Source organism: Miscanthus floridulus, chromosome 16 (assembly GCF_019320115.1).
Source record: "Miscanthus floridulus cultivar M001 chromosome 16, ASM1932011v1, whole genome shotgun sequence".
NCBI lineage: Eukaryota > Viridiplantae > Streptophyta > Magnoliopsida > Poales > Poaceae > Miscanthus > Miscanthus floridulus.
The window spans coordinates 7,629,780-7,644,936 of NC_089595.1; the positions used below are offsets into that span (position 1 = coordinate 7,629,780).

General features: G+C 41.7%; 2 protein-coding genes across 6 annotated transcripts; both read right to left on the reverse strand.

Annotated features, from left to right (window-relative positions):
* Positions 1–270: 270 nt before the first annotated feature.
* Positions 271–7,808, reverse strand: LOC136512103 (coiled-coil domain-containing protein SCD2-like). 4 transcript variants are annotated; one of them, XM_066506099.1, is made up of 17 exons: positions 7,225–7,802; positions 6,919–7,091; positions 5,190–5,253; positions 4,906–4,947; positions 4,758–4,814; positions 4,498–4,547; positions 4,392–4,419; positions 4,144–4,221; positions 3,935–4,045; positions 3,788–3,848; positions 3,185–3,298; positions 2,528–2,661; positions 2,038–2,095; positions 1,635–1,673; positions 1,507–1,547; positions 849–975; positions 271–566 (listed from the first exon to the last, which is right to left on the reverse strand). In XM_066506099.1, exons 1-17 carry the CDS (start codon positions 7,651–7,653, stop codon positions 445–447), a joined length of 1,728 nt encoding a protein of 575 aa, XP_066362196.1. In that variant the 5' UTR covers positions 7,654–7,802; the 3' UTR covers positions 271–444. The 4 variants fall into 4 exon arrangements, 3 of the variants coding, with proteins under 3 accessions (XP_066362196.1, XP_066362195.1, XP_066362197.1); XM_066506098.1 differs by having other exon boundaries at positions 4,758–4,820; XM_066506100.1 differs by having other exon boundaries at positions 2,528–2,646; positions 4,758–4,820; positions 7,225–7,801.
* A 1,218-nt stretch (positions 7,809–9,026) lies between these two features.
* LOC136512104 (sodium/hydrogen exchanger 1-like) lies at positions 9,027–14,640 on the reverse strand. 2 transcript variants are annotated; one of them, XM_066506101.1, is made up of 15 exons: positions 14,486–14,640; positions 13,934–14,147; positions 13,738–13,856; positions 13,064–13,161; positions 12,246–12,305; positions 12,089–12,135; positions 11,813–12,007; positions 11,633–11,679; positions 11,460–11,526; positions 11,110–11,210; positions 10,917–11,018; positions 10,334–10,472; positions 10,184–10,246; positions 9,987–10,070; positions 9,032–9,716 (listed from the first exon to the last, which is right to left on the reverse strand). In XM_066506101.1, exons 2-15 carry the CDS (start codon positions 14,102–14,104, stop codon positions 9,369–9,371), a joined length of 1,641 nt encoding a protein of 546 aa, XP_066362198.1. In that variant the 5' UTR covers positions 14,105–14,147; positions 14,486–14,640; the 3' UTR covers positions 9,032–9,368. The 2 variants fall into 2 exon arrangements, with proteins under 2 accessions (XP_066362199.1, XP_066362198.1); XM_066506102.1 differs by lacking the exons at positions 13,064–13,161; positions 14,486–14,640 and having other exon boundaries at positions 9,027–9,716; positions 13,934–13,949.
* Between the last annotated feature and the right edge of the window lie 517 nt (positions 14,641–15,157).

Below are 15,157 nucleotides of genomic sequence, written 5' to 3' on the forward strand. Positions count from 1 at the left end.
CAGGATGGGGAGTGCGACTGCTGTCCGTCAGTGTGTGTGATTCAAGGCTCCGATCATTGCTACGCTTAATAGCCCTGGAAGCTGCTTTGGTACGCTTTTTGCTCCTAAAAAGAATAGACCACCACCATTGCAAAAGGAAAAAGGAAATCATCCAATACATATTTTTGTTGCAGTAGAGTTACCTGACAGAGAGCAAAGCATCACGATGGCTCCATGATTAACCCCTTTTGCTTTCACAGATAAATTAGCATTTAACAGAAAATAGATAACTCAAAAGAAAGGATTAGTGGATATTTTGATCAAAGTTTAATATTTTACATGAAGATACCAAGCAAAAGGCCAATAACAACACGAAAAGAATATCAGGAGGGCTCTAGGGCCTCTGACGGCACAAAATCGGCAATAGAGCCTCGGTCCATATTATGCATTTGCTAGATTTGTATGCTAAGCTTCAGATCCAGTTGGACTCCCGTGGTTGCTTAAATCATCATCGAGACCTCTCCTCGTCGCATCCCACAGCTGAGACTCGATTCCCAGCTTCTTCAGCTCGTGGAGTCCTCTCTCAACTTTTTACATGTTTGCAGGAAAAGAAAAGGATAATCAATAATGATCTCATTGACCTCAAGTTTGAAATTCAGCTTCCCGATTCCTCTATGGTTTTATACATGATTATGGGAAAAACCAATTACAATGAATTCATCGTGACTTCAAATTTTGAATTTAGCAAGGGATCAGGTGGAGAGAACATGCATTAAACTAAAATATCCAGTTGTCAGTTGATCACTCAAAATAGAAATATTATGGTTTTGGTTCAGGTTTCACTATGGGAATGGATGAAAATAACCTACCTTCTATTACGTCGCTCGTAGTAACTGGGTGATTGCTTTGTTCTATCCAAAAATGTAGCCGCTCATCAGCTATATCTTCTTCTACGTTGTGATTTTTGGCCCGCCTCCAGAAATAGGTCAACCATGCCTGTAGTGTGTTGGAAGTCAAAATAAGAGGACACTAAACATGAAGCTTACCAGGTAACGAAAAGCAGAGCCATGAAGTGTTTTCACATAATATTTATTTTACATTTCTCTTTACTAACGTAGTCCAGTTTGTTAAGCACATAATGGACACAATATGGAATTAGGAGATTAGGCTCAAGATTATATATAAACTGCACTAGCAATCCTTAAACTTGTACCATGGTGTCATTCATGTCCCTAAACTCTTAATATTGCAGATCACAGTCCGTGCCACTCAAGGTCCAAATCCCCCTATCAGCATGTGATTAGAGGGACATCTCTCTTAGCCAAGAGTACCACATAAACAAACACATGCTAATTTGGACCTAGAGTGACAATGTATTTAAGAGTTTAGTGATCTTGATGATACCATAAAATAAGTTTATAGTTTGTTAGTGTATTTCATTCTATATTATTAACAATGGAACAAAAAAAGAATATTAATGCTGGCCAGAGCGAAATAAATTTTGAGTAACATAACGTAGTCTGTTACCTGCTTGAAGCGTACATCTTCTCGCTCTTCCGCACTTAACTCTAGGACCAGGAAATATGTCAGACACATAATTAGGAAAGTGAAACGTCAAAGGTCATGGATACAAAAGTACTGACAGAGCAACTAACCTAATGACTCGGAAGGGCTCCGACCCTCAGAAGCTTGGCCTGTAATGGAAGTTCAATCCTTATCAAAAGGTAAAAATTATTCATCCAATGACATTAATTCATACAATAACACTTTTTACAGGTGAATTATGCATAATATTTCTCGGAAGCGGCTCAACATTGTGCAAGTTAAGCTATATGCTACACATGCAAATATTATCATCATCACATTGAGTTAAGATCTATTCCCTACTATGTTCTTGTTATATTGAATAAGAGAAATCAAGATCATTACTTTTATGGGTTTATCTTCGTTAACGAAAAGAACCAGTTATGGCTATCTATTGGTGGTCCAGGGAAATATTGTACATAAAATATTAGTAAGATGAAAGTATAAGAAATGAGTACATTTTCGAAAAGCCACCTGAGAGAGGTTTGATATGTTGATTTTCAGCCAAAGTAAGCATGATTGCATCCTCTACCTTCAAAGGAAATACGAAGTTATTATTACTGCACTATGAATAAAAGCAGAAATATATTAATGCCATTTTTCTGAGAATATGCAAAAGCTAACTCAATCTCATATATGTTGCATTTGCTATATACTTTACAGAGATGGACCAGTCACTCTAGTAGCAGTAGGATTCTGAAGTTGGATAATCCAGTTTTCCATATCACCTGATGTGGCACAGCAAAATCCAAAATATTCTGAACAATTAACTAGAATAGAACTGTATGAGACGTGGCAGGCAATAGGTTTCACATTCTAGGAAATCATGTACATCAATTAATACACGCAAAGAGGATTTTAAACAGTGTGAATCATGTCTCCGAGTTAAATTGATCATGCTGACATGCAGTTGAAACTTTGAAGTAGCATATAGGTCCATACACACTTCAAGTTTGAGAAAAACCTTGAGTGAAGCCAATTCACGCAATCCTTTCTCAACTGAAAGCATGGTCTCGATATTGCCATCACTAGATATATCATTTACATCAGACATTTTGCTTCTGCTCTCCATGTCAGCATTATCTGTCACCACATGAACTATGAGAAAAGAACGGGGTTATGTGACTAAGGTCATTCATGAAATCTGATACACTTAGTAATCCTTCATCATCCGAGACTATTTTAAAAGCAGTAAAACTACTAACATTAGCCCTTCAGATGAGATTTTTTTAGTACACATAGCAAAAGGCTCCTTTTACACTGCACAGTACAAATGTAAAGTGCAAATAAATCCTATTTTGCAGCCAGAAGATGAGAATAGAGAGTCAAATCTGAGCAACTCAATTGAAGTTGTTCCCAAATTTCTAGCATGTAGAAATAGGCCACGTTGTTTCATTTTGTTACAATCAAATCACTGTATAATATAAGAATACTACTGAAGGTTTTTCATTTGTTACTTGTCAAATTGTGTCATGACCTGTGGGGAATCTGGGTCTCATCTCCATGATTAGCCAATAGAGATAGTGAAGTACTTGCATAGTAAGTGGAACATATTATTCTTGTATCAACAGCTTCATAGAAGTAAAATATCAAAACAAGAATTAAAGATAGCTTCGATGACCTGATAAAGTTCCATCTCTTGCCTTTTGCCCAATTGATAGAACTGCTTCAAGTGCACGCGGTGCAAATGAGGACCAGTATTCTTTTTTTTCTTCAGCAATATCAGAATGTATCCCTAAGGGGAGGGGGGACTCACATTAGCCAAAACCAGACACTATATAACAATTTTTATATTAAAAAATCATCTGCTTGCTTATAGACGAGACACATTTTTTTCATTGAACATATAAAATTGGAAATTAACATTGATCTTCTTTTTTGGGGAAATATTGTGTGAATTTATTATGAAAAAGAACAAAAGAGAGACTACAAGTTCAAACTTTATGAATAACCAGACAACGCTAGTGTTTAAACGCAAATTAAGTGAAACAGTAGCAAAAAAAATGTGTGGTGTGAACACGAAAGGACAAACAGGGTTGGATAATTATGCATCCTAGCCCATGGTCCTAAGGTTGAGCTAGCAGTTACAGATTACAATGGTTGCTAGTTGCTGTTTCAATATGTTATAATTCAAGAACACATAATATTTGAAACATTATTTAGGCAACTGGGAATACTCCCTCATCGTAAAGGAGTATAAACAGTGCAAAAGTGATCTTGGTACCAAGTTTAGAACATAATGTCCAGTAGCGGGCCAGCCAACATCTCTTTAGCACCACCTCCTCCTGATTAAGGAATTTCATGAACAATTACAATGATAAGCCACAGACAAAAAGTGCTCATATTGTGATTATGTAACCAACGTACACACCAGCTCTTCCTGTGACAGGATCATTCTGTTGGCTGTTGCCTGAAGAGATCTCAGTTCTGATCTAGCACTTTTCACTCTCCGAGATACAGATGTAACCAGATTACTAGTAACCTATCACAAAATGCAAATAAAGTTTATGATTGCAAAAGATGACTCTGGAAAATTCGTTCAGCAATGGATAACTAGATTCAAGGAAAAATCCAATACACCTTTGCTTCTGACTTAAGGGTTGCAATCTCATTACAGCTTGCACTGCTGGACCTTCGCGAAGCAATTCGCATAGCAATCTAAGAGCAAAACAGGCATCAAGCTCGAACAAAACTAGTACGCAAAAATTGATCACAAATAACTCTATAGTGCACAAAGTAATAATCAAAAGTGACTCAACCAAAGCAAACTTCTCTCTCTAGTGCTCCCTCAAAACTTTGAGCAGGAGAAGCTTTCTATGGAAACATACCTTTCTTTGGTCTAGTGCTGCGTCTTTCCTGAGAGCCAAATTGAACATATGGTTTAAAATATGCAGGCATCGACAATAAGTAGCATATTTTTAGTAACTGCCATACCTGCTAATCAAAATTGGCTCTGTTTCTACTGCATCACCAATATCAGAATCCTGAAGTTCGGAAATAAATATGGTAAATGCAAAACATGAAAATTTTCGCATGGTATCCAAACAAATCATTTTTTTTGAAAAAACGTATCCAAACAAATCATACTAGCATACATCCAGTTGTCAAGTTAAAAACTAAAAAATAGGACGGTATGATTCAATCAAGTAATATCAGAAGCAAAGATTTAGTCAGCATTTTATCACAGAAAAGACCTCTCCCTCCATGTGCATGGATTTGGCATCTCCATCATCAGACCTTTCTTCTGCAAGCTGAAGCTGGGAAGATGCAGGTAAGATAAAACAAGGTTGATTGCTTCCAACATGTTAAACCATAAAATAAAATAGAATCATGATATCTCACTTTGTCATACATGCTTTCATTTTCCACTTGAAGTGTGTTAATCTGCAAAGCATGGACATAAAAAATTAAGAACCACAGTGGCATTCCAGATTAAGAGAAAAAACTAATTAGGTAAATGATTGACAGCTGTTTTGACAGTCTCCATAACATTGGTTAGACAAGAATTGTAGCATGGAGGAGAGATAACTCATATTGAAGGTTAACCCCGCAAGCAGTTAACAGAATGTTACACAGATCGTAGCATTAAGATTCTATATAAAACTTGAATTCATGAAAGAAATTACCTCATCATTAAGAGAAGAAGATGTACGACGAGCTCTCAATGAGCTTCCAAGATCAACTGATCTCCTAAGAATGATGTAGCCTATATTACTTACCAAGTGATCATTGAGAACCAAGAATGCAAAGGCAGCAGGTATCAAAAGGTTCTTTTAAATAAAATACAAATACTTATACTTACATAACTAACACCGATAGATAGAATAATTCTTAAATGAACGCCATGACTAAATTTTCTAAAAAAATGTCTTAAGTCAAGTGTAATTCAATCAATGAGTGTTATATTCAGTAATGTGGCATGTCAGTTGCAAAGGTTTGTACTTTTATTATAAAGGGCGTACCCAGTGCAGAGAGCTCCCGCTCTGTGCGGGGTCTGGGGAAGGGTGTCAGTGGCAAGCCTTACCCTCGCCTGTGCAATGCGAGGAGACCGCGACTCGAACCCGGGACCTTCCGGTCACAGGTGGTAAGACTCTACCGCTTGCACCAGGCCCGCCCTTCATATAATGATACGCAGTTTTCCTATGCAGCAACAACAACAACAACAACAACAACAAAGCCTTTAAGTCCCAAACAAGTTGGGGTAGGCTAGAGTTGAAACCCAGCAGAAGCAATCAAGGTTCAGGCACGTGAATAACTGTCTTCCAAGCACTCCTATCTAAGTATGCATTCGAAAAAAAGTTGCAAAGGTTTGCTTGCTAATCGTTCTAGACAAATGGTGTCTCAGAAAACCCCAGTTTTGGAGTTTCAGTTATCCAATGATGACTTATCCTATTTACAATTGCTGAAATGATTAGTTCATATTAAACGTGGTGGTGCATTTGAATCCACCATATCATTGGACCTTTTGGTAAGTTTCAGAAACAAGCAATGCCACATAAGCAGAATCATGATTTGTGACTTCTGTTGCAATGCTCATGGTAATATGGCACCACCATCTCAAATTTAGCATCAAGTTACTCCACTATTAAAGTTGCAGTGGTCTCTAATAACTAACTGAAGAATTAACAGACAATTCTATTGCTTTGATATTTATTTAGCACAGTTTCTGCGTCTGGGAAACTGCCACACGCAACATAGATAGTGTGTTATGTATGGCAGGACCTAAAGCCAGCACAACAAGAAGCCTATAGCGGCCTGAAATATCGGCTTCAGTTATCTTCAGTATTTTAGGTGATTAGTTTGCTTTGGATTTGGATTTGGATTTGGCAATCCAGTTATATAGGCTTATTAGTTTAGCAAAACTAATAGGTGTTTCGGAAGGAGATCAGTTGGTGTTATATAGACCAAACTGATGTACTCCTAGTCCCCAAAGCCGGCAATGAGAAAAAAATATTCCTCCTATCTTCCTCTCTACCACTCTCTCAAGTCCACCATAGCTCCAGTGAGGTGAGGCGAACAGACTCGGCCGACTGTCGATCGCCACTATCAACTCCGCAGTCTTTGATCCACATCCACCATGCCACAACATAGTGCTTGGAAGATAAGTCGTAGCCTCAAAGCAAACTACCAACCAAAAAAGCACGGGAAAACTAATCATCTGCCTTAAGCAGAGACATGGAATCCAGATAATACACTAAATTGAGATAGCAGAACTTTTGGATAATTGGAAAAACTCCAGACAGGCCCACAGTGAAGATGCTCGCAAAATGAATTAACGTATTGCACCACGAAATCTGTCCTGTCATGCATGGGGCACAATTTAATATTAATACTTGAGAGCAGGACAGTCCTTACCTCTGCTCCCTTCGGTTCGGCATGGGAGACTCTGAGCCAGCCCCGGCCCCTGCACCGCTGGTCGCTGGCCGCTTGATCGACGGGATCATGGGGACCGACTTCCCAGCCGTGTAACGGTTGGTCAGCGACGGCGGCCGGCCCACCTGCGTCTGATCCGCAAGGTAACGGCCTATCTAAAATGCACAGAATTGCACGCCACCACTTAGCACATCGCACAGGTCGTATTGAGAATCGAGTAGCATTGCAGAGTATGCACTACAAAATCACATGCAGAGCCAAATGCCACCGCATGGACACGATGGTTACCGAGGGGGAAGGGGATCGGGTGGAGGTGCGGCGCGGGGTGCTGGAGAGCTCGATGGGGGGCCCAGACAGCTCGTAGTCGTCGTCGTCGTCGCTCCCGCTGCCGGCGTCCCCAGCCGCGCCGCCGCCCATGACCCGCGCGAGGCGCTGCGCGGCGGCGCGCGCGGCGCTGTTCTGCGCGCGGGCGCCGGCGCCGGCGCCGACCCCCGCGCGGCGGCCCGCCGTGGAGGCCGCCCCGGCGCCGCCGAGGGACCCCACCCGCGCGTGGCGGTGGACAGGGGAGAGCTCCTTCGGGGATCCGCCGGGCGACGTCTGCGCGCTGCCGCCGCCGGCCTGGTGGTGATGCGACGCCGCCTGCGCGTAGAGGCCCCGCCGCGACGCGTAACCCAGCCCGCCGCCGCCCGGGCTCGCCGGCCGCGACAAGCGATCCATGGGAGTGTGAGGGGATTCGGTGGGGGTGGGGGAGGAGGAAGAAGGGGAGAGATGAGCGGGCGCGCGGTTCGCTGGTTCGTCCGCTCCGAAGGCGGGGGAGGGGCGAGAGCGAGACGAGGCGAGGCGAGGCGGGGGGTGTAACGGTCTCGTCTCTCGAGACTCCAAATGGTTGCGATCAGAGGGACCGAGGATCTTCTGCGGCGTCTGTGCGCCTGCGGTCACTTCCGGGTGCATTTCCAACCCTTTCCACCTTTCTTTCCCTTTTGATTTTCTTTCCCTTCTTTTTCTCTCTCTCTCTCTTGTTTGGGAATAATTTAATGTATTTTTATAGACTTAACAAAATTAGACAGATTCAACTTAGGACAAAGCTAAAACAATTTATAGTATCAACCAAAGCAAGTCAGTATCTGTACCATCCGTGATCGAGTTGCTTCATACTAAATTCTACGAGGCAAAGATACGAGAATGCTACTATCTCCGTTACAAATTATAAGCCACTTTGACTTTTTTTTATTATCTAGATACATAGCAAAATGTATGAGCCAAAAAAGTTAAAGCGACATTATAATTTGGAATGGAGGAAGTACAGGAGTTACAATCTCAAAGGAGTGTATTTTTTTTATATCAAAGACCATTGGCCCTGCTTTATAGAAAATGTAATGTTTACAGGATATATCAGCTTAGATTAGCCACAATGTTAGTTTTTTACCGATGCTTGGAACCAAATTGTGCCTTTTAGCCTCGACGCAACCCACTGTCGTATGCAGTGCTGAGAAAAAAAGATTCCCAGCATCGAGGCTTGCTTAAAGATCGTAGGTCCACATGACAGAACATGCAAATGCACTTGGGAGACACAAGTTAGGTTCATTTTCTACTTGTTTGTTTATAACATGTGGGGTCCACATTGCTGCTTACACGACGTAGCTAAAGCTGAACTGAAACACCGATGATTCCATATTGTTTCAAGCATCCAACACACTGGACAATCTTACAGAGAAATACAGGCGACTTATGAACCTACTCAAACTCCCTCTACCCAAATCAAGAAAGTGTATTCGGAATAAGTCATGCGTGGACGCGTGGTGCTTTAGAAGCGGTTCAGAATGCAGTATTCGTCATTAATAGATGATTATGTATTTTTATATAAACTTGGTCGAAACTAGTTAAGTTTGACTTAGGACAAAGCTAAAACAACCAACCATCAAACTCAAGGTTTTTGCTCAAGGAAGAGGCAGGGTTTTCATCAAACCAAGGGAATGTACAGGGAAAATCACTGGGAGTTTTGACAATCTTGTTTTTTCACGTTTGACATTCCTGGGGTAAATCTATAAATCCCGTGACAAAAACTAAGACCACTAGACCAGACCCAACATCGTTTGAGACATGGTAACTTCAGTTCAGGACAATGAGAAACTGTTTGTACCAGGGCACCAGGCCCACAATTATACAATTATAAAAAATAAAAAAACATGCCAATATGCTAGCATGTGATTCTTCTTCTTGAACAACATTGAAATTTACAGATGAATTGTGGCATTCTACAGTTGGGAGTGCCTCCCAGAAATTTACAGCAGCTTGTGTAGCTCTACAGAAACTATCTGCACAAGATACTACAACAACAATTTACACCAATGGATTCTGAGGACAAAATAGGAGTACGAGTGGTATCTGTCTGAAGATCTACAGAAAATTGTATACATCTTTCTTGCCTCATTTCAACTATGCTCAGCCTCCGTCACAGTGCCCAGGTGAGGTTCAGGGACGCTCCGCTCCACCGGCGAACCAGGCACAAAGGGAACGAAACCTCGCCCCCCGAACATCGGGCGCATGAACCGATCGTCAAACTTGCGCCAAAGGCGATGGACAGAGCGAGTTGGCGCTGTGAGAATAAACTGGAGGTTGTACTGAGGCGAGTTGATCTGTCCTACATCAAAGTCAGACCCCATCATGCTAGTAAGAAGTGGGTCCAGAATAGACTGGCTTGAGAGCAGAGATGACGTGTTCAGGCCAGTCCTTGGTGGGATGAGCAGACTAAGCAGCGGCTTGGTCAGCAGACCGAAAACCTGAATTCAATGGTGGCATATAAATTAGCAAAATGGTAGTACTTTCATTTTTCTCAAAAGAAAAAAAAACAAACTAGTTGATTCATGTGTATGGACCTTCAATTCTATTTGCATATTCACATACAGCATGAAGAAACAAATATGAAAAGCATCACATGTGTTATTATTATACCCATGGTTTCAGTGTCATGTTTTGTGCTGGACTGTGTAACATATGCATATATACGAAGAACAGCTGTTCAAGATAATAATAAGATATAGCAGGCTTACCATTGTGCTGAATAGAACAACAATAACTGTGCTGGTGATCATGATAGCATTAACTCGCACTTCAGTATGACCAGATGATGTAAACTGCAAAAGTTTACATGGCCTAGTATAAATAAGAGCCTATAGATGCTCAAGCAATGATATGTAAAAATCTGGTAGCAGATTCAAAGCAGATGACAATTCGATTCAAACATCACCTTGTTATAGGCAAGTGCAATTGACACGGCTCCTCTCATGAGACCAGCCCACCATATGATTACCTAAAGGAAAATACCAGCAGCGTTAGCTCTTTCAGGTTTCCAGAGGGACACAATGGCAGAAGAATGAAAAAAAGATCTAGTACTAACTTGTTGCTTGAAGGAGATCTTTGGACGGGCCTCCTTTTTACTTAGGTTGGATAGGAACGACAAAGGGAATACAAATGCTGCTCTTCCAACCATAACCAATCCCAATATAATTGCACTTAAAGCAATTGGTTTCTTAGGACTGCATCATAGGAGAAACAAATAGATATATTAGCTTTTGGGGGTGGTTGGGGGGGAGGGGTGGCGGGGAGATCATTTTAGAAAGTAAGGACAAAAGACATCCACTGGGAGCTGTTGTTGTGGACCATTGCTGCTCACTTGGCAAACAACAGTTAATAGAAACCTGATGAAGGATCTGGTATTCTGGTTCAATGAGGAATCTCCAAATAAAAAAAGAAAGAATACAGATTCCTCTTGCCAACAACAGAACCAGTATAACAAGAATATTTTAGTTCAGGACTGACATAACATCAGCCTAACTGGATGCAGACTGCAGAGTCAATAGCTGATACATGTAGTTTGTTCAAGATAACTAATAACACAGCAGAAATTTTCTTACTAGTATGTTATCTATGTTGGTATATCTAGTCCTTAAAATATCAATCATTCCAACAGCGAAAGGTACCTGCTACTAGCTAATTTCCACTTCTCAATGTCCAATGCATCCATCCCAACATAGAGGAAGAGGAAAATTTCTGCAATGAATGATAAAGTTGCAAAAGTATGCCTGCAGCATGGAAAGGGAAAATCAGCAATTAGTATACATAATGTTAGAACCATAATTTTTGCTAGAAATGCTGAATCCAGAAAAGACATACTTAGTGGTAACCCTAGAACTTTCTGTCACATTATGCCAAGTGTAATGTGACATTACTATTCCACAGAAGAAGACAGTAAGAATGCCACTCAGGTCCAACAGCTGAAAAATGGAAGAAAATATCAGAAACAAATCTTGGTATTATGTTGTTTGCAAAAGGCTAAGAAACTGAGATCAGTGCATGCTGCAGGAAAATAAGAACAAAGGTAGCAGATCAAGAGAAATTAGTAACTAAAGGTTAAATTTTTAATATAATATCAATACCATATGATTTTAATATACACCCCCCTAAACATTTTCCAAGACTTGCTTATTTATGACGTTTGGAACTTCTTATATTCATGCACTTACCATTGACAGCATGTACGAAAGGTATGCCATGAGTATCATGATAGAAACTTCTCTATCAGTTGAATGTCTGCACATCACAAGCATGAAACAGTAATTTTCAAATGTCTGTTGTTTTGTAGTGTAAACTAAAACACAATAAACTACCCCACAGAGCCAGAGAGTTGTGTACAGACCTGGCAAAACAGAGCTTCTTGATAATGTACGCACTAAGCAACCCAGTCTGCCATGAAACAACATTATCAGTCAGTCAAAAGAGCCATGCTAAAATCAACAGAGTAGATTTTCTGATTATTTTGGCAGTAGGAAAGTATTCATAAGACGATTCACAACAGTGGCAGTAGGTGATTACTTACAGCTACTCCAAGTATGGTGCTGGTGAAGAACAGGTAGAGAAATTTTCCAACGAAATTCAACAGAACAATAGCATCAAAATTAGCAATATCAAGGTTTTCAATTGCATTGAAGAGCACAACAGATGTGGCATCATTAACAACACCTTCACCAAAAACTAGACTATAGAGTTGGGGTGTTTCATCCTGGTTAAGCACCTGCAAGTAATGAATTTCCAATTAAATTGGCTTCCTATCTCATTTTATAAGATAAAGATGGCAGATTGTTCAACAAGAAACCTGTAAGGTGCAAACAGAATCTGTCGCAGAGAAAATAGCACCAATTGCTGCAAACATGGGTAAACAAAAAAAAAAAACAAGTATTAGCAAATTGACAATGGCATCCATGGTCTAATCAGACTATCAGAGAATGAAAAGGGTCTAGTATATATCCAACCAAGATAGTCCCCAAGCTCCAGTGGACCAACGTCAAGTTTCTTGAACAATCCCATAGCACCTGATATGTCCATTAGACAAAAAAGACTTAGAAGCCTGAGCAAGACAAGTCTGACAACTACAAGGTTTGAACATGTCATATTTGAATGTAACTTCCTGTATGAAGATGACCTCCACAGATTTCAAGAACAACAAATTATCAGTGACAAATTATTTGGTGGCCAACTGTCAAGAAGCATACTTAATTTAGCATTTATCTAAATTATCTGATTTCTTGTTTTCAAATGTATATGCAAGGGCACATTTTGAATTAAAAGGAGCTGACTTCTTTTCAGTGTCCACTGTTAGCATGCCCTAGTCACTATGGATTATAAATAACGGCCATATACACTATACTACTTACAAGACCTCCCAGGTCTCAGGACAATTCTGTTGGTTTGGAAGGAATGTCGAACCCTGAAGACACCAGCTCCTACCCTATAGGATACATATCCATTTAACACTCCATGTCTTAATCCAAATTCTCAAAGCCATTTGTTTCAAGTTTCAACCTAGTGTATAGCTTACTGAAGTACTATCCAACATGGTACACCACAAAACCAACAATCTATTATTACAACTGACTAGGGAAAATGAAGTTGGCTTGCACTGCAAGTGTTTTATATAGCACCTAATCTACCACGATCATGCTTTTTATATGCGAAATACTAACGGTAATATATTTTTCCTCAAAAATATTGTGTGATTAGAAACAATATGAGCATACATGTGAAACCAAAGTAAGACCATGCAAACAGCACAAGTGGTTTAGCAACTTACCAAGAGAGATTATTACAAAGGAAATCAGAGTTCCAACAGCACCAAACAAAATAATTGTTATAAAGTTGCGGAAGAATTGCTTTTTCTTTACTTGAAACCTGATAATGTGGGGAAACATTTAAAAAGGTATACTTCATTACTTGTATCAAATGTAACTTTGGAGTTTAGACAAACAGTGGAAAATGTTTTACTGTGTTCTGCACACAGTTCTGTTAGCCTAAATTACTGAAATAGCTTGCCAAATTCAGAAAAAAAATGATTAAACAAAGTGGTGCTTACTCATAATTTGAATCATTTAGTTATAGAAGGGTCCCTATAAGACCCTGATACAAACCCTAGAGAATCCAAAGGCAACTTCATACTTCGGGGAAGCAGTTGTTTAGGACTTTTGGAGAAAATGGGTTTATAGTAAAGATAGTGAGTTTCAGGGTTTCACCATGGTGTAATTAACATACAGAGGAAAGAGATTAGGTCCAAAGCTGACTACATTGGTTGTGCATTGCTCATTTAGCGATTAACCTCTCACATTACATGGCTTTGTTAAACTCACGAAATTTTGCATATTGCTTGAACACTAAGATCAAACTACGACAACATTTGCCACCTAGGAAGAAAATTCGGCTCCAAAGGGAAATCTAAGACACAAAAACCATGATGGTACTAAGCAGACTCACCCGGCATTGAAGATTATCGGCGGAAGCAAATAGATGAAAAACAGGTCCTCGCTGAACACAAGAATGCGTGAGTTTGTCCCGTTAGTGACCAGCAGGATCACGCCTCCGGTGATGAGGCCCTACAGGAAACAAGGCACACACTCAAACCAGTGGCCACGGAAGCAAAACCACAAACACCCGGACTGCGAGAGCCCACCATGACAAGCGCGGTGATGGACTCGTTGACCCATCGGTTCCCTTCCAGCAAGTGGCCGATGACAATGCAGCTGCAGAGCAGCGCGATGAAGATGTTGATCGAGACGATGGCGTCGTAGTCCGAGACCGAGAGCCCGCCGGATTTGAGAAGAGCTCCCAAACCCAGCCCCATGTCGCCACGCCGGCCAGGAGATCCACCACAGCCTCAAAGCAACCTGGCAGCAGGAAACATAGACATGGAGGGAGGTCAGATGGCCACACACTCTGCAAGTTGCAAGGGACGAACTCAATTATTGCTTGAACAGTGCAGTTTTGATTAATTAAATTAAACCAGCAGAACACTTGGATATTTTGTAATAGCCAAGCAAGAAACACGCTGCAAAAAAAAACAAGGAAGCAGAAAAGAATCAAACTAAGCAGCATCGCAGCTACCAGTAAAGCAACCCAATTACGCCACGCTTTAGCGGGAAGCAGCTCCAAATCCAACCACGAAATGAACCTGTACGGCTGTGCCAACTCAAGAAGAAAAGAAAGAAAGACCAAAAGAGCTTACCTCGCCGCTGCTGCAGATTCTTCAGGCGGCGCCAGCGCGGTCCGGGGATCTGAACCGCGGGGGAGAAGATCTGGACGCCGGTTGGGTTCGGTGGGTGATCCGGGGAGGAGAGAAGTGGTGGAGTCTCGCGCTGGCCATGAGAGGCTGAAAGCGAGGCGGAGGGAATTAAACAAACGAAAGAAAGAAAAGCCGACGCCGGCCGGGGGCGGTCAAACGCCACTCTCCGCCGCGGGACGGCGCGAGGAACGCAGCCGCGGGGTGGCGCGTGTGGGTGACGCGTGGGACCGGGTGGTCTGGGACCCGCGTGTCGGTGGGTATTGTCGGCGTGAGCTGGGTGCACGTGGGGAGTGAGGGAGGGATCTCGCGAGGGTGTGATGCCGACGTGGCTGGATGCGTGGGGAGACCAGCTTGGGTGGACGACGCTGGTGCTCGTCTTTTTGGTGGGGACCACAGTGACAGTGCCAGCACGGCAACGGATAAAGAAGAAGCTGGACAAGGAAACGCAACCTGGGCAATGTTTAGGACGCGTTTGGCGCTGCTCCGGCGGCTCCGGCTCCTCACCCGGGTACTGTAGCGACACTGTAGCAGGAGCCGTTTCGGAAATCGAGGAGCAAAATGAACTGAAAAGAAGCCGAAAAGAGAAGGAGCCGGCGAAGCCACGATTTCGAGCTC

Excerpts from the sequence above, each read along its gene's own strand:
- LOC136512104 (XM_066506101.1), bottom strand. The coding sequence starts at position 14,104 with ATGGGGCTGGGTTTGGGAGCTCTTCTCAAATCCGGCGGGCTCTCGGTC. Across the intron at positions 10,247-10,333 it reads AGATCTCCTTCAAGCAACAA|GTAATCATATGGTGGGCTGG; the intron begins GTTAGTACTAGA and ends ATTTTCCTTTAG. Across the intron at positions 10,071-10,183 it reads TTGCACTTGCCTATAACAAG|TTTACATCATCTGGTCATAC; the intron begins GTGATGTTTGAA and ends AAACTTTTGCAG.
- LOC136512103 (XM_066506098.1), bottom strand. The coding sequence starts at position 7,653 with ATGGATCGCTTGTCGCGGCCGGCGAGCCCGGGCGGCGGCGGGCTGGGT. Across the intron at positions 7,092-7,224 it reads CCCGATCCCCTTCCCCCTCG|ATAGGCCGTTACCTTGCGGA; the intron begins GTAACCATCGTG and ends TGTGCATTTTAG. Across the intron at positions 567-848 it reads TACGAGCGACGTAATAGAAG|TTGAGAGAGGACTCCACGAG; the intron begins GTAGGTTATTTT and ends ACATGTAAAAAG.